The 23,476-nt window shown below is 32.5% G+C and overlaps 1 protein-coding gene across 1 annotated transcript in view; it reads right to left on the bottom strand.

Annotated features, from left to right (window-relative positions):
* Window positions 1-5,577: 5,577 nt before the first annotated feature.
* The window catches only part of LOC132939865 (uncharacterized), an 87,403-nt gene continuing 69,504 nt past the window's right edge, over window positions 5,578-23,476 (bottom strand). Inside the window, 12 exon segments of the mRNA XM_061007270.1 lie at window positions 5,578-6,457; window positions 10,114-10,313; window positions 10,745-10,911; window positions 12,971-13,104; window positions 13,407-13,514; window positions 13,516-13,568; window positions 16,590-17,269; window positions 17,964-18,514; window positions 19,107-19,191; window positions 19,310-20,104; window positions 20,782-20,975; window positions 21,115-21,293. Coding sequence (XP_060863253.1) covers window positions 6,413-6,457; window positions 10,114-10,313; window positions 10,745-10,911; window positions 12,971-13,104; window positions 13,407-13,514; window positions 13,516-13,568; window positions 16,590-17,269; window positions 17,964-18,514; window positions 19,107-19,191; window positions 19,310-20,104; window positions 20,782-20,975; window positions 21,115-21,293 — 3,191 coding nt within the window. The 3' untranslated portion in view covers window positions 5,578-6,412.

Raw genomic sequence — 23,476 nt, 5'->3', positions numbered from 1 at the left:
TGAAACTGCTTAAAACAGTTAAAACTAATATAGTTATGCACATTTTTTATATGTTTGATAAAAAGACGAATACATACTAAATAAGTACCAAATTAACTAAAGCTATTCTTGATATAGGTCATGAAATATTAATATCTTTAATTAATTTTGACTAACTATATAATTATTCATTGGTAATTTAATTGCATTTCGTTGTCTAAATAAAACAGTACAGACAGGATTTATATGCATGCAGCCTTATTATTACTTAAGACGTCATTTTCATCATACAAATAAGTTGTGTTGCATAGTGTATTGGCTTATTGAATAAACATTTTAACGGGATTTTTGTGTTGTAAGAATATGATAATAACTCATCAGTCATCATAATAGACATCACCAATTACTACTTTTTGTCTCATATTATTAATGTAAGATTTTAATAAATTTAACTGGATTTAACTAATTTCAAAGTGTTCTAATTTTCTGTATAAGATATTATGATCAACGTAGTCACAGACCATTTTTAAAGCTACCTATACCTAAAACTTAATAAATTATATATACATAGATTATTATTATATTTATATGTCTAAATAAATAAAAATGAACCCTAATTGTTTGTGATGGTATCACTTGAGAACGTGTTTACCGATTTAGATGAATTTTTTCTGTTGTGTTCGTAATTGTCAGGAAAAGTAAGAAATCTGGATGTAAAAATATGTTATGTATAATATGATAACAAACTTAAGCAACACATACTGCACTCTTAAGGTTATATTCGGTTCAGTGACCTTGTCTCATAGGCGGAAATCCATTACAATTTCAGGGGGGGCTAACATTATAAACATCAATGTGAGTGGGGGAACTTCAATCCAACAAAACTATAGACAAGCCGCCACCATTTTGGTCTTTGTTCAGTATCTCTTATATTTTTGATACATTTCAATAATACAATTTTGGTAACACGGCGTTCTAAATAGGCAATTCAGCTGCACTTCTATCATCGACGCATTTTCCTGAAATGTCATATGTTTTGTATGTTAGAATTTAATAATACGCAACTGCAGATGCTTGCAATTATAGCTGAAAAGTGTAAACACTTTTATGACAAGAACCCAAATAGAAATTTATGAAAAAAAGAATCAGTATATTTTTAAACAAATGAAAAGTACTACGTACCTATATAGAGTTTTCCAAACACAAAAAACTTGGGTGTTAATAAAGTATTATCGATTTGTGTCACCTTGTAACCTTCTTATTTGTAAAATAACAGGATACCTCGAAAAAAAACTATTTTTGTTGATGTATAGATTATATGAAGATCTATAATGTGTCAGACAAATGGATAAAAGAAAAGCATTTATTAAAAATGTGTCGTAGTATTTTGCAAAATATACATCTTCTTTTTCACTAATGAATACATCAGACAAGTGCAACTGTGGATTAAACGAAGATTAATTTAATCAGTTGATTAAGTTGATGTATTGCGAAGTTATGTCAAAGTTTCTAACACAATTAAAATTATTTTTGTTGAAAAATATAATTTATCATCAAGATTCATTGAAAGTTAAAATATATCAGAAGTCTACAAGTTCAACAATCGTAATCTGTAGAAGATTATGTTACTACTCACTTATGTTAGAATAAAAATCAACACACGAATAATGTTCAATTGTATATTCTTCCGAATATATTTAAAAGATTTAATTGTTAATTTGAATTGTATAGTTTAAAAGTCTACAATGAGAACAACAGAAGAAATTAATTATCCAAATCGATGTACAGTTATGTACAAAAACGTTTACCTATTGATTTTTTTTTTGTCATATATAATAATAAAATACTCAATAATTTATACAATATTCTTAAAATTGGTTCAACACTTTTCGAATTATTTATGTTTGAGTCTATACAAAATAGAACTGTAATAGAAAACAAAATTAAGAAAAAATAAATTTGAAAAACCGGAGAAACAAAAATGTAAGTTAGAACAATTCGAATGGGAAAAACATAGTATAGATATGTAATTTGAATACTTCTAAACTAATGAATTAGTAACATTAATTAATAATACTTCAACACTAATAATTAAAGATAAATAATATCAAACTTTAATGAACAAATAGTTTTTATTTTAACCCTCGGTAACATGGACCATTGGGTTATTGTAGGAGTTACAGTTGAAACGGTTGGAATGCATGTTTTTTTTTTATGTGAGGCAAGGATCCGTCGCAAAGAACCCGGGTGGTTACTCATCAAGGAGCCTGCGACGCTGGACGATGGTTGACCGCAGCACACATTAGTGGTAAGTGACTGATGCTAACCACCATGCCACGGAACCAGGTCCCTAACAATTTTTTTGTAAATTGATTTATCCAACAAAGAATAGCGAGAAAATAGGAATGTTTACGCAACATCTATTTTTGAAAAAACCTATATAATATAATATTTCTTCTATTTGATGTAGTTCAGAAATTAAATTAAATAATTAAAGATATTTAAAATATTTACTGATTATTAATTATATACGCACTTTTAAACATGGTATAATTATTTTAATGTCTTGGACCATTTTAAACGTTTGCGTATTTTTTTCGATAGGTGTTACATACTTACACGTGATAATGATTTATCGTTACTTCCATTGAAGTAATCTATTTAATGACGAGGTGAACTCGTTATAGGTTTCCTATATCGTAAAAAAAAATGTTCATGCAGTGTATTTTATATTTCAGTGAGCGCTATCTATAATTATTTTTATAATCAATATGATTACTAATTTCAATCTTATTTTTACATACAAGCGAAGTACGCCCACACCAATATTCAACGGAGCTTGTATAAATTTAGTTTGTTTAAAAATTAAACATTAAGATTATGCAATTTAAAAAAAATAATATATAGTTGATAGTGGCATGCGAGTGAAATGAAAAAAATGAGAACTTAGAATTGGTTATTATGTATCCTAAAGGGCCAATATTTTTCGAAACAATGAGCACTGTTAAACATCGCCCTATATAATATTATGATGAAAACCCGCGTACTTCTTATACTTCTTCTTTGCTCCCCAGTGACCCTCTCGCGTTAAACGTTTTTAAGGGTATTATCTATAGGTATAATGTTGTATCCCAAAAGTTTGGCTAGCGAGCGGCGAACTCGAGCAATTTCCTACTACGTGGACCTATTGTATAAAATAAATATCTATATAAAAAGTGGCTCACCACGGATTTTCTCATCATATATGTGGCTCTTAAAAAAAACATAGATACGTACGTAGTTGTATAATATGTAATACCGCTTTGCCATGGCACACACATCGAATCACCGTCGTCTTATTGTAATCTAGAAGCTGAGTAAAATATTAAGACAAGTCATTATACATTATAATTATTCAGAAAAAAATAATGAATAAAACTTGACTTTTACGTAGTCAAATATTTGCGACGCTTAAAATGTGGCAGATTTGTATAGGTTAGGTTATACTATACGTATACTATACGTCATAATATTCCAGAATGTTTATTTTTTATTAGCTACGAAGTACGAACTACCTATGTATCCAGTTTAAACAGTTATTAATTATTATTACGAAAGAAACATCAGCACTTTGATAATATAATTATAAGTTATAACTAATATGTGAATAAAATATATATGCCATGATCTATTTTTGAATGACCAAACAAATTAACTACAGCTGCTTGAGTTGAAAACCTCTTTATCGTCTTCCCGCACTCGACCTATATTATGGCCTATGGGTAGTGGGTTACGCCACTAACCTAGGTGTAACGTATATATAGGTACCTACCTACGTACCTCGAACCTAAAGTGGCCATTTCATCATGACACTATTTTTTTTCTAATAGGTTAGAATTTTTTCTAAGGTTGAATACGACTACGCAGTACCATTATAAACACATATATTTTCATATGTTGTCACTAGAGTATTTTATTTATAAATTTTTTACACCGATTCAGTATTATTATCTCTGAGCGTCAAAACTTGAGTCAGGCTACAAACGTATCTTTTCAAAATCCAGGTGACATATCAAAACGAGGGAATGTGAAATCAGTTTCGTGATAAATTGAAATCTCCTTGACATAGAGTATTAAAATAGACACCCTTAAAAACTCGAATGCAGATAGGAATTCTAATTTAATGGTTTTTGGATCCACTGTCAACCACTGGAAATCTCAATGCATCCCGTGCAAATGGAAGTCAAATCCTCAATCCATTTTCTATGTAGATTTGTTTTAGGAAATAGGATTCTGATTTTCGTGCAATGTTCTTTATGAAAAGTTGTCCTGTAAACGGTTGGAGTGGTTACAAAAAAATACGATGTATAATGATAGGTCATTGTTATTTATTATAATATTGTGTCGTTTAATTTTTTTTTTCAATTTGGGCAGATGAAAATCAGCCATGTAGCTGATAGTATAAAACATATCATTAATTATTATGTAGGTATATAATGGACTGAAATATAATATACACACGTTTTAATAGAAACGATGGTGAGGCAGCGTACTTATGGAATCTGCGGCATGTCAGATTAACACTATTATACTGCGTCGTTCACTTCCGGCGGGCTGCAGCTCGTTCTATCCCAATATATTTAACACATAAAAATAATACCCGATATAATATAATAATCATACTATAATGTTAATGATCCCGACACGGAATTGCACTCAGTCGATGCCAAAGTAGTGATTAGGGATTATTTTTTTCTCGCACGCCCCTTACCGCGACCGCCACTATTGTCGGCAGTGCGTTTATAATATTATTATTGTTTCACTGGCGGATGCGACGTGATCTCTCACACTCACGCACAACATACTTGTCATCGTCGATGATGAAAATATGAAAACAAATATAAATATTGGGTCGAGGTTTATTTTTCTCGCCGTTTTATACATGGTCATCAGAATTTTGCGTTGTAAAATTGGCAGGCATAACATATTAAAATTGTTTGCGACCCCCCACACACTCGGTACAACATAGTGTTTCGAGCAACTTGTATGTTATATACGCGTGCAAATACCTTAGATACCTACTATGGTATACGGTATATTATTTCAGTTAATGTTAAAATCACATTTCGTGAGTAAAATTATTTTTTTTTCTTAATTATTCCGGTTTATGTTGTTGTTTAATATTTTCAGGAACCCTGTAAAATCGAGTAAAGCTTAAAAATGTGCAGGAAGTACCTTTCGAAATTGTTCGTATCGTCAAAGGTTTTTTTTTTTTATAAAAACGGCGAGTTTAAAGTCGTCCATTTTTATTATTGCCATTATTATTTTCCTCAACTCCGTCATTTTTCGAGCACGTTGCGCCTGGTTGGTTCCAAACACAATCGATGAGCTCTTCTCTATCGACGTCAAAACACGAATATATTTATATAAATATCATATTATACTTTTCTTCAGTAAATAAAAAATATTTAAAGAAATATGCACAAGAACCGGGATGAAATAAATTATTTAGTCGTATTTATCATAAATACGTATTCTTTCCCGACTAGTCAGTTATATTATAATATCTAGTAGCGATGGTGCACATAATAATAATAATAATAATAATAATAATAATAATAAAAATAATAATTGTATATTGTTATTATTGATACGCGGCCACTTGGTACTCATTTTGATACTCGTATATTGTAACTCGATCGTATAATAATAAAAATTTATTTCAATAACAATAATATTGGATAAACAACAAAGAAAAGAAATACGTTTTATACTATTTTTATACATCACAATTTTTAGAAAAAAAATTCCTTAGTCAAAATACTATATGTTACAAATATGATGATGTTTAGTTTAATGTACTCGTATAAACGTGAAAACACTTAGGAAAACAAAAAATAAATAAATAAAAAAAAACATCCAAAAACAATTTATGCACGTTCACTGTGAATACAATATTATATGATATATATGTCACGTACTCGACCGCGTGAACTTTTCAGTGTTTGAATAAGAATATACATGCATTTTAAATGTTAAGTTTTTTTTGTCAACTAAATTATTATAAAATTACTATACGATATATACACCGCGATAATGCTTTCATAAAATTTGTCATGGTCAAAACGCATAAATAAACTTTGGTCTTAAATTACAACAAAATAATAATAATAATGATAATTATAGAAATAATAAATAAATAAATGAAGTGTGTTTTCCATGTGAAAAAAAAAAACAATAAGTCAAAAAGAAATCGTAAAAAATAATTATCATAGTAATAATAATAATAATAATAATAATAATAATAATAATATATATAATAACGTTATAGATATGAGAAAGTCTAACATAATAAGAATGATATCGTTGTATGATATGATGTTGGCGGGACCCAAGAATCGATCAGCTTCTTGACGGGCCCCGGTGATATCGCGGTTGCCATCGAAGCGGATTGTCATTCGGTCACCGATTTTTTGCCACCGATCACTCTCGGGTAAAGCTGAAAAACGAAAAAACAACAAACGCCCGTCCATTACACCGTATAATATACAGTTTCGGTGCGTATAATAGCAGTCCCGTCAGTTACCACGTACACGAGAAATGCTTTAAATTCAATTCCGTGCCTACATACATAATGCATACGCACATGTCACTGTCAGATTAAAGGGGAAGGGGGGGAGTGCAAATGGGGCATCCTCTCCTCCTACTAAACACCCAATCATATCATTGTTTCTTATTGCTTAATATAATTTTATCATACTGATTTGGAAATATTAGTGAGTCGAGAGCGAAGAGCGGTTTAAGGGTTCGCGAAGAACAACGTATATAATATTATGTAAGCGGTTGAGTTTATCATAAAATTGGATAAGGGGGGCGAACTTCTTCACGATTCAACTGCTAGTGATAAATCCTAGGAACATAGCATAAACTGCAATAAAATGGAGTGCAGACCTTTGTCCTCCACCCACCATAAGATCTAGCTCCAGGGCTACCACTGACACACACACACACACACACACACACACACACACACACACACACACACACACACACACACATACACACATACACACACACACACATTTATACGTGCACGCACGGATTAACCTACTATACTCAGTTGCATACCCACGATTATTATTATGTATACATGTAGGACGTGGGTGGATTCGGCGGTGCGAAAGAAATGTTCGTTGCAGACTATATTAAGGGAGTCGTTTCGTAATACGTTGCTAACCACAAACTTATTTTAGAACCTATAATAATATTATTTAAAATACATAATAATAATAATACCTAGGTACTAATTGATATTACTGTAAATTACTGTAATCTATATTTTATGCTTTCATTAAATAGTTTAATTTGCAATTTATAATGATGGTGATACATACGAAATTGTTTTGTTACTGAGGAATTCATTTATTTATACAATTAAGAAAAATCAGCCCAAACCAACAACAACTCAATTAGTAAGAAATCTAAAACTTATAAATCCATTCGTTTAGCATGAACTGTTTAAATCCTAAGTAAAGTGCGTCATCGAGTACCTAATTGCAGCGAAGTAAAACAATGAGATAGATTTTTTTTTTAATAAACATTTTTGAAACCGCAATAATAGTAAAAAAATTAACGCGTTCTAAGCCAAGCATAATGCATAAGTTGTTAAAAGAAAAATTGAAGAATATATTTCTAAAAAACACATGTTCTTAACAAAATCATGCAAATTTCTTGAATCAATCGAAATCCGAACTTTATAGGTATCATGCGTATATTAATATAATATATATATTGATTGTGAATATTAAGTAAAACGTGTTTATGTACAGTGTATACTGCCATCATATTTGACAGGTAAAATTATGTATAATATTATATTTGTTGTATTATATATCAACGCTTGATTAAGGAAACCAAAACTATCTGACACCCACATCTTAATCTACTCCAAGCAGTGGCGGATCCAGGAGGTGGCTTACACTGTGTTTTACCAATTTTGTAGTCAATTTTTTGTACTTTTTGTGCTTTTGCCCCCCCCCCCTCCAAATTAAGCCCTGGATCCACCAATGACTTCATCTACATTTAAATGTAACAGAAAATTCAAAATATGTAAGTAAATAGTGCAATACTCAATATTGAAAGAAAAAATTATTAATTTTTTTAAACGTTATAACGAAAGACAATTGTTTTTATATTCATATCATTCCAAAGTAAATCAATGGCATAATTATATGGTTTTAAAATATCGCAAAAATAAACACAGTACACACTTACAACATTTTTACGACCAATCAAAGTCCCCTACTAAACCACCGACCATGAACCACGTTTGTTCCAATTTTTTATGATAAAAATTGACAAATTATCTTAGTTTTGAGAATTGTAAACATTTTCAAAAAATAAAAAATAAATAACGGAAATATTATAAAAACATGTATTTATGGATAAATATATATAAATAATATAGGAATTTATTTTTTTTTAAGTTTAAAATTATTGAAAATGATATGAAATTAATTTATCTTTTTTCAGTAAAGATGCAATGGTTGTAAATGCAACCCTTAGACCTAGTATATATTACCATAGTACCTATATAATATGTAATATTATATACAATGGTAACAAACACCGTAGAATCGTGCCAAGGGGTGGCAAATGGGGCAAGTGCCCTAGGGTAGCAAAAGTTGTAACATTTTAAAGGACGGAAAATGTTTAAATATGTATGTTTATAGGGATTAGGTGCCAAATATTATTGCCCAGGGGCGCCAATGAAAGTTAGCACGCCACCGTACACATGCACGTTTATGATAGATATACCTAGAAAAATAATCGCGAAATCATTAATATAAACTCAACTAAAAATCATTGGACGGGGTCCGCATTATATACGACTCTCTGGCGGTAAAATCATTTCCATTCTGTATTCGCTTATTACATTACACTTAGTTTAAAAAAAAACGCAATTTTTTTTTATTTATTTCCCAACGAAAATGTATTATTGGATCACGCGGCTTGTATTAATGTAATATATTAAAATGAACGACGCGCTATCTTTATACCTACACATATACAATAGGTTATTTCTATGAAATTAATTTGATTCAAACAAATTGATTTTAAATTTACCTACCTCCCTTCTATTCACTAATCACAACCGGAGTAGTGAGTATTTTTATAACAACCTAGTTTATATAAAATACAGATGATATGGTAAGCACTAAGCAGACGATCGAATAATCTGTATTTACATGAATTGTTTTTGCGGGAAACTTTAAAATGCATTACGTATATATGTTCATTGTTATACTATAATAGTGTCAAACGGTGAAAACGTTGCGTGCAACAGTAATCATTAAAACATTTTAATTGAAATCTATGTATAGGTACCAATTAAAATATTATAATATCGACGCGACGATTGCGCCGAGGCTGTGAGATTACAACGCGTGTTTCCATACACCCTCCCCACAGCCCACAGACCACAGTAATGAAGCTTTGATTGAGACCCGAATTGACAAAGCATTTTTTATTATGTGTTTCATATAATTGTTGTTGTTTTTTTCATTCAGATAACATTAATCTGCACAGTGCAGATATCGTTTTGTTATTCAAATGCCGATGATAACAGTTAACAATATGTCAAGCGGTCAAGCATAATTCATTTCTGCTTTCATAAAATTAATATGAATTTAATAGTTTTTTTTTTTTTGACTTCTAAATAGAAATCAACGGACATATTTTATTTGTGCACAAAATCCTACATGTATAATATTTCATGCGTACTATATTTTCTCGGTATCAGAACCAGCATGACATAGTGACATGATGCTTTTAGTTCTGACTATATGTTAGTACCTACATAGTAGTAGAGTGACGATGTATAACTGAGTGGACTATAAATACGCAAATAAACAAAAATTAAATTCCAAAGGTTATAGTACCTATATATATATATATATATATAAGTTTTAGATCAAAACTAGTTATTTCTCTTAAAGCCATACCACCTATTGTACATAACTTTATACTATAATATACCTATATAATTAAGATATATATAAATATAGATTAACTACAAGGAATCATTTTTCTGTTGGTACGTATATTTCCGACATTTATGTTTTAGCGAGTTTGCGAAGAAGAAGAAAAACTCACCCCTAGCAAATTCCGTGGCACGTATCCTTCGCGGTCGTCAATCCTCGACCACCACCATTCTCGTTCGGTGTCGTCGCCCTTCCGTAGAACGACGATCCTGTCGCCGTCGTCGAAAGTCAACTCGTCCTGGTTGTGCGCCTCGTAACCGAAAACCGCGTACACCGCGCCATTGTTCATTATACCTAACTTCTCTTGAACGCCTGCAGACATCGTTTCACAGTTTAGTACAATTTCCTTTTTTGTAAATGTTTTATACATATGTACATAGTATTTATTAAGTTACTGGAGGTCTGTCATTGACGTAGGTACTATTAAAATAAATAAAATACAGTATACATATTTTTGTTTTGAGTAAACCATATTAATACAAATCATAAATGATAAATCATATTATTTTTAAGTGTATATTATATAATTAGTATGTTCCTTATGTATATATGTCTAAAATATTAAGTATATTAGATACAAATCATTTCGTATCCAGATAAAATATTTCAGTTATTCTAAAGGATTAGATGAGTACGCAGATGATGTTAATAATAGTTTTATTTTCGGAGGTGAGGGGGGGGGGGGGGTTGTTAAAATATAGCCAAGTAATTAAAAATTAAAACAAAGACATTATTCAACTCACTGTAAAGAAACTCTGAACATCCATCAAAACCCTCTTCGTCCTCCTCGCACTTTTCGGCGGCCGTCTCCTGGTCTGACAACGTGGTGGCGAATATGCACGCCCCGTGCTCCACCAGAAATCGGACCATGGCGAGGTTGTTACAGCTGGCGGCACAGTGTAACGGCGTCCTGTGGGCATCAAAAGAAATAAGTATTCGTTAGTAAATAATATGATCTCCCTTCGGTGTCGGTATATTCACGTTTAAAATACATCACACCCGCTGTATAATAGCTACAGGTATGCAAAGGTCAACGGTATAACGGTCACTTAACCTACGACGACGCGTACCTTACCTTGCAACCAGCACCAACCACTCGTTATGTAATTATATCATAATTGTGTATACTGCAGTATTGCAAGTGCAGTGTGTAAAGTATTATACTATAGCAACCAGCGAGCGTGAAAACAGACATCATAAAATACAATATATAAATATGATTTGTCGCACGAATGCATACAACTTTCAAGTTTATGAAATAGTGTTTTGTACGGAGTTCGAATTATTTTTTTACGTTATAAATAAGGAATTCAATTTTGTAATAAAATTCTTGTTGGGAACACTTACATAATATACACTAGCATACGGTGATGGAGTTTTGTATAGTATACCTACGGCGCATAGTGGCTATATGCTACAAAGACTAGCGAGACTTATCGATTTTTAACGGTTCGATGAAAAGAACTACTGCGCGACGAGTTTTAATAACTTAATTATAAAATATATTACATATATATATATATATTTACAGCTTATTGTGCTCGTTAATAGGTTTAATATAATTCCTTATACCTATATACGCGTGTTATGTAACTTTAATCCAACAAATGCGCGCTCGGTACAATAATATAATAATAATCCAATAATACACAGGTTTAGCACGTAATATAATCATTTAATTACTGTTAATACTTAATATACAATACTATTCTATAATATGAATTGCTGGGGAAATATCAATTTGTATTCGCGGAGCAGCTCGAAGAAGAATTATTTTTTCATTGTGCTAATGGACACAGGCTAATTAAATATGATTAAGTAGAAAGATTATTACGCAGATTGCAAAATATTACTTTAGATTTATTAATTAAAAAATAATATCTGTGGATGGGAACATTTCAATATTTTTAAACTCGATTTTTCATTAACTATTTAAGTCAATTATTATAATAGAGAAAACGCATAAATATGTCAATGAAAAATAAATTGTTTCGAACAATGTGAATATTAACGACAAGCCGTCATTAGAACTTCCAATAAGTAAACAATATAATATTGATTTCGCTAGAAGTACAAACCTTATAAACATACCTTGAATTAAAATTTATATTTCATTAAAAAAAAAAACAATTTTAGCTACAAACATTTTATTTTTTTTATATATTATTAAATATTATATTATAACCCTTTTGAGCATTTCTAGTAATTTCTGTATAAATTGTTTCCTTTAGAGCTTTCAGGTTCCTTGGACGATGATTATAAATCCCGGATTTTTAATAACGCCACTGAAAAAAAATTCATGAAGCCTACGGAATGCGTGTAGGGCGGTAGGTATGCAGACACGTTTTGAAAAAAATTGGCTTCCGCGGCAAAAGCGTGTCGCTGGTTTAGCCACGACATGTTTACGAGTAAAAACTGTCGTAACATGAACCTTCACCTGTCCTTTCAACCATCCACCCATGTGACCAGACACAATCGCCACCATTCTACGACCTCTGATAACTCTACAACACCATACAGAAACTATAGGGAGGGCGTTTTACGACCACTGTACTTTCAGACCAGACGTTGAATGATTTTTTCCGTTTATCGGTATTCGAAAACGTCAAACATACGTTTAACAACAATGTTATTTATAATAATTTTTTTATCTTACATGTTCTTACGATTATTTGTCGTTAAATTTTCTATTATGTGTGATAATATTTGAATTTTTCCATTATTTGTTATGTTACATAATATGTAGCTTTGCGTAAAACTTATAAAATACTACTCATGTTACACACTCATCAACTGATATATTACATTAACTTATATAATATATTATTTTTTTTGAAAGTAAGCTATTCAACAATATGTATTATATTAATTTTACATTATTACCCACAGGCCGTAAGAATTCAAATTCGTACTTGCAAGCATAACAACAGACGATGTTTACACTATGCTAATATTAACTTTGTACTCACCATCCATCGGAGTCTTGAGCATTTACATCACAGCCAAACTTAACTAAGAACTTAACAATGTCTATATGGCCGGCGCATATGGCATTGTGTAGCGCAGTTATTCCTTCATCATTAGCCGCGCTCGGATCTCCCACCTAAAACACATGACATACGACGATGTTAATAAACAACTTACATAATAAAATATCTTTGAAGTTAGAGTAATTCATAGTATACCATTATTTATTACTATTATATATATATAAAGAAATACAGGGTCTATTATACCCTACTCCGCTACTACCAACTACACTCGCATAACCATCGGTCTCCGAAATTATTATAATATCTGAATATCTCGGAAATAAAAAAAAAACGCATATGAAACCTTTGCTGTCGAGTCTTTCATATGTATAATATATTAATATTAATAGTAAAAATTTGCTAGCACACTTACTTGTTCAGCGGTTCGCATAACCAGCTCAAGTTCGCCCTCCAACGAGGCGTCCAACAGCAATGCGAGCGGATCGAACGATACACGTCGCTTGTGACCGATGCTACCGCCCCGACTCCTTGAGGTTGCCTTTTTTCCGCACCACCAACCTGTTTCTGCATTCCACTGCAAATACACACAATTTTATTACTGGAGGTGTAATGATGCAAAATGATATTCAATATAATATCATAAATCGATATGCCATAAAAATACGTGATCGGAGGACATTCGACAATATTATATGCAACGCAATTTATTGACTATATGTAGACCTATATTTTTATAGGCGTTAAAATATTAATAATTAACATACACTTCTTTTGTCCATAAAATGTATCGATATAATATGAGCTAAAATCGTATAAATTCACACTGAACACAACGATATAATTTATATCAAATATAGTTGAAAGAAGTATTTATCCTCTTACCTAGCATATCATCACATACAATCAACCAAACAAATACGAAAATGCATAGAAATCTCCATATCTTCATCTGATTCCATATAGTACATTAAATATACTGTATCGACAACGGCCGGTCACGGGATAGGTTACGTTACAAGATCGATATCTTAACTAACGAACTTCGGTGAATTGGAAAACTATAATATTATATTGATATATTATGTGAGCAACCGTCAGCAACAAGCGAAAATGAGAAATGTCACAACTAAACGCGAGTAATGTGCGTTGTTATTGTCGTTATACTTTCGTTCGTGTTTATATATAAATCTGTGTTAAACCGTATAGGATGTCAATGTAGTTTAGAGATAATTTAATAGGTTGGTACATACTATACAATATCACACATAACTAGATAAATCCAAACAAAGAAAGTTCTCCGATTTACATACATAGGTAGACACTACTTATTTATATTTGCATCATAATAAATATCGTAGTTGAATCATATGTACCTAAAAACTAGTGGAAATAAAAAGAGGTATCGGGGATTGGGACATTATTATTATTATGATATATTTTACCAACTCGTTGGCCTTTGTAAATATGAATGGATGGAGTGATTGTCATCACTGGAGATATACTGCACCAGATATAATATGTAAGCTAGTTTTCATAAGCGGAACTAAGGTACCCAGCTCGATTGGTTAAGCCCCCCCGCCAAAAAAAAAGAAAAAAAAATACTAATAGACTACCAACATAAATAGTTATTTGAAATCGCATAAAATAAACCAAAAAATAATAAATAAAAACCGTGGGATTCGCTATGCTGCATTGTAGGGTTTTGGATGTACCTCGTCATTGAGAAGAACACTATTGCAGTGACAAATACGGATATGTTAAATTCAATGAATATTATTCAATAAAACAACAAATGATTTTGAACAAAAACGGTGTTGCATTGTTTATTTCTAATGCTATTTTAATTATATTAATATAAATTACTATTAAAAGTTTTACATTTTTCTATAAGTAATACGGTAATGTTGAACTCATTTTTACAGAAATCATATTATATCAACATATATTATATTATATCTGAAATAACAATTATGGTATTATTATGGTATTATATCGTATATTATTGTTCTCGTACTTATAAGTCAATACCGACGTACCTTAGAATGGAACAGGGTCGTGGTATAAATAGCTTAAAATTGGAATTCCAACTTGGTGCAAATATTAAATAATTATAATCGTATTCGATCCAAATAGTATGCCATAAAATAGTATAAAATGATGAACTTTGTCTAACTCATTTAGTTGAAGCATTTAGTTTGTATATACTATACCCTCTGAAATTGTTGTGTTTATAGTGTAATTGGTATAGAGTAGGGGTTGCAGATAAAACACATTTAAATCAATTCAAATTTACGCGCAATGTTATATTATGTACCGGTGTTGTGGCGCATAGGAGTAAGTTCGACATGGAAACCCATTAGCTTAAACGATCCATAGTATACCTCCCGCGAGCATCATAATACTTACTGTGCTACACATCTATATATATATATATATAGCACAATATAATATATAATATATACACCACGCACGGATTATCGAGCCGCGGATTTGCATATTATTTTCTTCGGATAGTTCCCCATAAATAGACAGATCAAAAGCAAATTTCATCGGAGATAATAATATTATTATTATAATATAGAGCAATATATTTCGCATTTGTTGTTCACTGATTGAATTATTTTATCATTATTTCGGGACAATCGCCGTGTGTATATTATATATTATATATTATTAATATATATAGGTACGTGTCTTATCAAAAACCACGAGTTGTGTTCAATTTCCATACTATTTTTATACTTGTAATTTGTTAAAATTATGTTGTTTTATAGTGGATAACATTTCAAAAGTAGTATTTCTGATATGATTCTTTTTATTATTACATTAAAATATGAAGAAAAAAATGCTATTTTAAAAATTGTATTCTTTTAGATAACGTACAATGCCTCGAGAGACTAAAAGTAAATTAAGAATAATACATTTTAGGAGAATAAGTACTACGTATTAACAGGTCATCGGCACTAAAAAAAAATATTTTAAGAATGCGAAAGTCTCGTTTATGATTTTTTACCTATTATTTCGATACCACAAACTGAAGTTTTCGAACACATTAATATATACGAATATGCTGCTCAATTGAATTCCAGACCTTTGCACCAGAATCAAATATATTCGGGTTTCAAACACTTCAAACAAATGAATAAAAAAATTAAATAAACGTTTGGGTGCTGTGCATACCTGTTATTATTCTGGTTAATATTGATTTATATGGATGTTAAGTAGTTCAGAAGAAACTTAATTTGAATACGATATTGGTACCAAATCTTTTAAGTTATACGATATTTCTTAAAATATTATTAGTAAATGGTAAATTATACTTGTAAATTAATGATTAAAACGAAGCATAGATATTAAAATGTGCTGACATTGGAAAATATTTAATACTTATTTAGGCGTAACATTAAAGAAAAGACTAACTTTGAAGCCCCATATGGCCATATCTTTACAAAACGTAAATAGATTCCTGTTAATTTGGGTGCAAGGCTCTGATTTAATGTGATTTTTTTAAAGTTAGTAAATATTGATAAACTTAAATGATATTGATGTTATGCAAAATGTCGTTATTTTTTTTACTTATGTAGTGAACTCTTACCGGATATGTCGTCTCTGCCTGAGTCTTGGCCAGAGTCCGGCGATGAAGAGCTGTGGTTGCTGGTGCTGTTATCGTCAGTGGACGAAGACCCACCACATCCAACGACCCCTATACTGCTGCCTCCGCCCCCAAAACGTGTCTCCAGTTCGTCAATGCGCTGGGCCACACTAACTGCCCGAGCTCTGTCTGTTTCATCAACCGCCGCAGCCTGAGGATCTAGTTGTCTGCCGGTCGATGTGGTGGAAATGGTGGAAGTGGCGATGGCAGATGGAGTCTGTGCTGGTTGCTGCTGCTGTTGAGGTGGTGCGACTGACATCCGGTGTTGCAATTGCTGGTGGTTATTGTTGATGTTATTATGATTATGGTTAAGGAGATGGTGATGGAGGTTGTTATTGTTGTTGTTGTTGACTTTACTCTCGCTCCCGACAATATCCGTCACCGGATAAGAAGTGGTTCGGCTGAGCAAAAGTGATGGCAGTCTAGAGGGGAGTTTGGCTTCTTGGGGTGGTGGCTGCTGCTGTTGCTGATCTTTGACTCCCACGGGTTCAGTTGGAGATGTGGCTGTGGTAGTAGACGACTCCTGTGGTTGGGGTTGTGGTGGTGGTGGTGGAGGGGGAGGCGTTCCTTTGGTCGTTGATATGCTCACAGATCTCACACTGTCCAACAAATGTTCGCCACTTCTAAAAAAGTGAAAAATAAAACATAAAAAAATCGAATTATAAATATATAACCTATCATAGATATTATACACATAAAAACATGCGCCTTTATCGTACAGGATTTTTCTATTGTTGTGCGACGTAATGAAAACGTACGAAAACTACAGTACTAATAGGTCTTACCATTTGTTTTGACTACACAATTAGATCCAGTTGATCATCCACTTAAGGGAACGATTAACTGAACTCTATGACTTAGTGTTAACTGACAGAAATTTAGTAATGATTATAGTCCAGAACAAATTGTTATATAGGTATATATATATATATATAGGTTATATATCTTCTACATGGATAGCTCGTGGGGAATATTCTGGTCCCGATTGGGCCATAAAACCGAAAAAGAAAAAGAAGAAGACACACACATATCATACTTAGTATCACATCGTATTATAAGTGATAGATAACCTGAGCTTAACTGTTATGAAACAGTTATGGATCAAAATACAATCTAGATAATACGAGTCTTAATCGACTAGAAATATTATGGGCAGTCTTATCAGAAATTTTCACCAACAGTGAACAGACGTAAACACGGTGCGATACTATAATATAATATATTAATTAATAATTATATTAGTATTACATCTTATCAAGCTTAACGTTTTTTCACCGCATATAATATATCATATTCTGTACGCATTATAACACTCACTTGGCGTTGCTACCGATCGTACATCGCATGGACGCCGAACTCGACGAGTTGTCGGACTCGGACGAATCCACCAAGTTACCAAATCCAGACTTGACCGGGGCTCCAGTAATGCCACCGTTGGGTATCCGCGGCGGGGGAGGCGTCAAGTCTTTTTGAAGTGGGGCTGGTCTGCAGTCGGTGTAGTACGCACGACCACCGCCAGCTCCTCCTAGGCCCCCGTCTTCCAAAGATGGATCCGGCTGGTTATACTGAGGTATATGGTGGTGGTAAGCGTTTTGCCTTGGCGGCGGTGGTGGCGTACAAGTCTTGACCAGTGGCGGAGGAGGTTTGGGGGGTAACGCCGGTTTTCCAATGGTCGGAGGACTGCCGGCCCGGTCCACGCCGACCAATTGTTCAGACTCCGCAGCAACCACCGCCGCTAACCTAATTGGTTGTTTTGATTCTTTAGGTACTACTTGGTTCGCCGCCACGGAATTTAATACTTGAGGCTGCACCGGCTGTACTTTGGTCGAAGACGTCTGATAAATGGGCGACACGCTGCTTGTCGGTTTCTGTGGACAAATTGGTTTGTATGTTATTATTTTAATAAACACAATAATATAATAAAGCGTATGATGGTAAATTACATTACGCCAGTGGCGCTCCATGCCTCAAAGTTATTACAAATTATTTCCCTAAATTAAGTTAGGAGATATTAAATTAAGTTTGTCTCGATTTTCGTGCGCGTATATAGTAAACTCTCGTACTAAATAATACGAAAGAAAAAGACCTGTAGGCTCTCGTAAGACTCGACTCGAATTGACGGACTATTACAACCACTGCGATAAGGACGATATTATTAATCGTTGTAGAACGCCCTAATCCCTTATATATAACGATTATTCTGACGTTAAACGCGTATAACAACACAATAGTCTTGATTAATACTCTAAATGATTCATTCTGATACTCCGTCTTTCATTCGCACCAAAATCCGGACGAAATAAAATAGGTACTATTAAATCGACGTTAAAATACGGTTTCAAGTTAAATCGAATCATTAGCATAAATAATTTCGAAATAAATACGTACATACTGTACTATGCGTATTATTTTGGAGAAAAAAAAGTAATTTCTAAATAATATCGTATAAGATTCAATTACCTGATGATTTATTATCCCGGTTCCACCGACTGGTTGGCTTCTAGTCACTAGAACTGGAGGGTGGTGTACCGAATAGTTTAAAGGCCTAAAACATAATATTGAATGAGTATATTATATTATTTTATAATATTATATTATAGACAATATAATAATATTATAATGTGAAATATAGAAATAAACGTTAAATATAAATACCACTGTACCTTTGAGAAGCATGATTAGACGATGAAAGTGGTTTCGTGTGATACACTTGAGCGTTGATAGGTCTGCTGGAACTCTGCATTTGTAAATTTTGTCCCAGGTTCGTCAGAACTTGGCCGGCCAAAACTGACTTTTTACTTTGGGCCGTTCCGTTAAGTTTTTGATCAGCTCCGTAACAGCTGGTATTGTTATTGACTAGGTCTCTATTAATGTCCTCGGACATGTCTTCGTGCTGGCCGAACCACTGTTGATGCTGGTTCTGTTGTTGCTGCTGCTGCTGCTGCTGCTGTTGCTGCTGCTGCTGATGATGATGATGATGTTGTAGCTGTTGTTGCTGCTGATGTTGATGGTGCTGGAGCGCCGGTTGGTTTCCACTGTAGTTTGCCAACGGTGAAAATTTGGTATTGTAGGGTAGTGTCTGGTATTTAGGGTCAAACTTGCTACCACCGAAATACGCGAGGTCACCTGGGTTACCGTTACTCTGTTGTTCAATTTTGTAGTTGTTATTTGACGACTGGTACTGTTGATGGTATGGGTCCACCATAGGTTTCTGGACTAAAGGCTGCTGAGACAGAGACTTAAGCTCAGGTCTGGTTGACCGTCCACCATACGACTGTGGGTCACAGTCTACCGTCGCGTGACTAAGGATGTTATCCTCGGACTTGCGTAACATTGAATTCTTACTCATCGCGTCTGGTATGTGGTTAAACGGCTCGATGGCTGCAACATTTCCGCCTCCACCGTTCATTTTCCCATCGCACAGCGGCATCATTTGTTTACCCGGGCCGCCCAGAGATCTTAAATCAAAAGAAAATGTACACGTTAGTATAATTATAATTTTTTGACAGTTTCTATGCATATGATAAATGTTTTAAAATCAAAAATCAATCCTAATGGTTGACAGGGTTAATAAGGTTGTAAATTATAGTACATTCACATTATTTAAGGAGATGTTTGGCTGGTGGATATTTAGAGAAATAATATTTGTCGAACTTATTAAAAATTCATTTTCCTATAATATGATGATCATGCGCGTATTCTTAAAGTTTAAGACTTAAACACACCTTTACGCTTTATATTTAAAGTAACGCATTTATTAGAGAAGAAAAACATAACATTTTCCTATGGATAAATAATGAAATAAGAATATTATTATACAATCAATTATTAGACTGCATGCAATAATATAAAATTGTAATAATATACCTAAACTGTACCTAAAAAGTGGTGGATCACCAGATAAATAAAATGATTAATGTGGCTCACTTGTTGGAAAAGGTTGATGACCCCTGGCCTATTGTATAAAACATAATCTATCTAACAGCATAGTGACTTCACCGCAAACAAAATGAATATTCTTTTATAAACTTACATTAATAGTTTACAAGAAACTAAAATGTAATTAGATGACCCATCTCACGAGATCTTGTTGAAATCTTTTTTTAGCATTATTATGCTCAAAATGATTACTCGCCTGTTATTTTGGCCTGGTTTGTTAGCCTGAATTTGATTGGCCAGCTGTTGGTTGAGCAGTCTCTTCCTGTGTAACCTAGCTTGTAGTTCCGATATTCGCCGGTCAATGGATGCCATTTCCTCTTGTCTTTTGGACAGAACCTCACGTTGTTGTACCAGCCTGGCAGTTTGCTGTTCGCCCAATTTATTCCGGTACTTTAAAATTTAAAAAAAAAATAAATGATATATTATATTAGCGTTATACAACCTGTTTAATTTAAACATAAATAAAAATAGTACCTATTTGGAAATATAAGAGCATACCTAACTAAAATGTATGAACAATAACACTCACTAATAACTCGGCCCGTAGTTTGTCGAGTTCTATGGAGGCCGGAGATGTAGGCTGTGCATGGCCACGTCCTTTATGAACGTCTTCTAGTTGCCTAGTTAGTTCATCCACTTTAGCTACAGCCATTGTTAGTTCTTTTTCTTTTTCATTAAACAAGGCACGGATCGATTCCAGGTCAGAAGCTGAAACAACAAAGTGAAATGTCTAAATGTGATAAATGTGTTGTTGTATTTGTAGTATTAAATAATATGAAACTCGATTACATTTGGGCCCCGGGGTAAAAAAGGAAATAGTCACATGGTAGGTTTCAACCGGGAAATCTACCTTTGGGCTAATCTCAAACTGTCACAATTTTTCAAAACTGCTATGCAGCAAAAAAACAAAATAACTTTCTTCTAACCTCTAATGGTTTTTTTGGGCGCCAAATTCAACAGTAAAAAAATATTTTTAAATCCCTTTGTGACCTGTCAAAAAATGGTCATATATTGTACGTTTGACAAAGCGTAACATATTTTTACCGTCGGGTTTCACGGTAAGTTGTAGCCTAGTAGAAAATAGATTGTAGTTATTTGTCAGGGTATACTAGAAATACATCGATTTCTAAATTAACACTGCAATTAATTCGATTTTCCCTTCAGTCGCCGATAAGACAGCTTCACCACATCCATCGTAAGTAAATGAATGTAATTTAACTTTTGCTTACAAACTGCATCATAATTCAAAGCTACTTGTGTGAAAACCTTCCAAAAATATAATCCACTGTTTATGCTTTAGAATTACATATTCCATATTCCATTTTTTTCTACTACTAAATAAAGAAAAATTAAGAACGATTAATTATTATAATAATATCGAAATAAGTAAACCAAATGTATACCTATTTTCTAACTCATACATTTTATTGAAATCATTGAATGAAATTAACCATACTTGACACTTTTGTGTAGGACATCGAATGAGTAAGGAATAATGAACCTAATAGGCAATATTATGGTCGGTCGCGGCATTATGATCCGTGTAAGTGTTTAACAGTGAATAGGTGCAGAAGACATATAATAACGAAATTAATGAGTCGCGTTAAAACTGAGTGCAAATTAAACGTTACTTATTAATATATGACATTCGTTTCATATGAAGTACCTACCTACTTATAATATATACTAAAAACGAAATAATGATTTTTTTTTTCAATATTCCAAAATTATTTATATAAAGTTAATATGTTTTTGATTGTCATAAAAATTGTTAAAAACAAGACATGAAAGCCAAAGTGTTTCTCATTTCACTAAAAATCCTAAATAAAATATTTTTTTAATAACTATATAAATCACAGTTGCCTGTATGAATAAAATTGTTTTATGAAAATGTACTTGAATATTAATAATTTGTATTAAAATACTGATACACCAGTTTGTGTTTTTATAAATTACAATTATAAAAAATAGTTTAACAATTTTTCTAAGTTATGTAATTTTTACAATATATTATAATTCGTTACGAAACGTTGAAGTAGATAATCACGTTGTTGACATTTATATCACTATACGCATATATATTGTATTCTACATTAAAATATAGTGTTTACAGATTTGAAGTAAGTGTATTATAGTCATGACAACAATCATATTTATGATATAAATATATATAGGTACATAAACATGAATGTGTGTGTGTGTGTGTCCTTTATGCATTCCTAACCATATTTTATCCGATTGCGATGAAATTTAGTGCAAATATAGATTAGACCTCTGTGAAAAAGATAGGATAATTTTTAAAGGGTAAACTAGAGGTCCGGCTCGGGGAGGTGCTCTAACATGGATTCTGAGATTTACGATGAAAATGTTTGTTTGTAAATGGTCGCTATTTCTTTTAATAATAATTATTTTTCTTAAAGGGATATGCCTGCAGTTGGCGTAGTGGCACAGAATGTCTGAACTTCGAACCACGGTTTCGGTGAACCAATTTTTTGAGCATTATTTTTATATTGTTTTTTTTTTCTTACTTTTCCTATTTAATTTTTGGCTTTATCCATACATATTTTATACATACGGATGTTTGGTTTTTTTTTATTCATCGGATTTTTTACGGTTAAGTTAAGATTTTGTATTAATTGATTGTATTAATCCACCATAGCTGGTTGAATTAAGTAAAAACAACAAACTTGGTATAACATTGATACTTAAGGGTTAAATAATACACTTACGTACAAACCACACGGGGTCCGCGATCTACTGCTGCGAATCTCACGGACAACGCCGACGGGATCGCTATGCATTAAAAATATAATATCATTTACACTTAAAAAGACATTGCTTCCACAGCGTGTTACACCCAATAGTTGAACAATCAGAATTTTTTTTTTTGC

Source organism: Metopolophium dirhodum, chromosome 2 (genome assembly GCF_019925205.1).
Source record: "Metopolophium dirhodum isolate CAU chromosome 2, ASM1992520v1, whole genome shotgun sequence".
In the NCBI taxonomy this organism is placed as follows: Eukaryota; Metazoa; Arthropoda; class Insecta; order Hemiptera; family Aphididae; genus Metopolophium; species Metopolophium dirhodum.
Note: the sequence above shows the minus strand (reverse complement) of the source record. Positions and strands in the feature narration are given on the sequence as shown.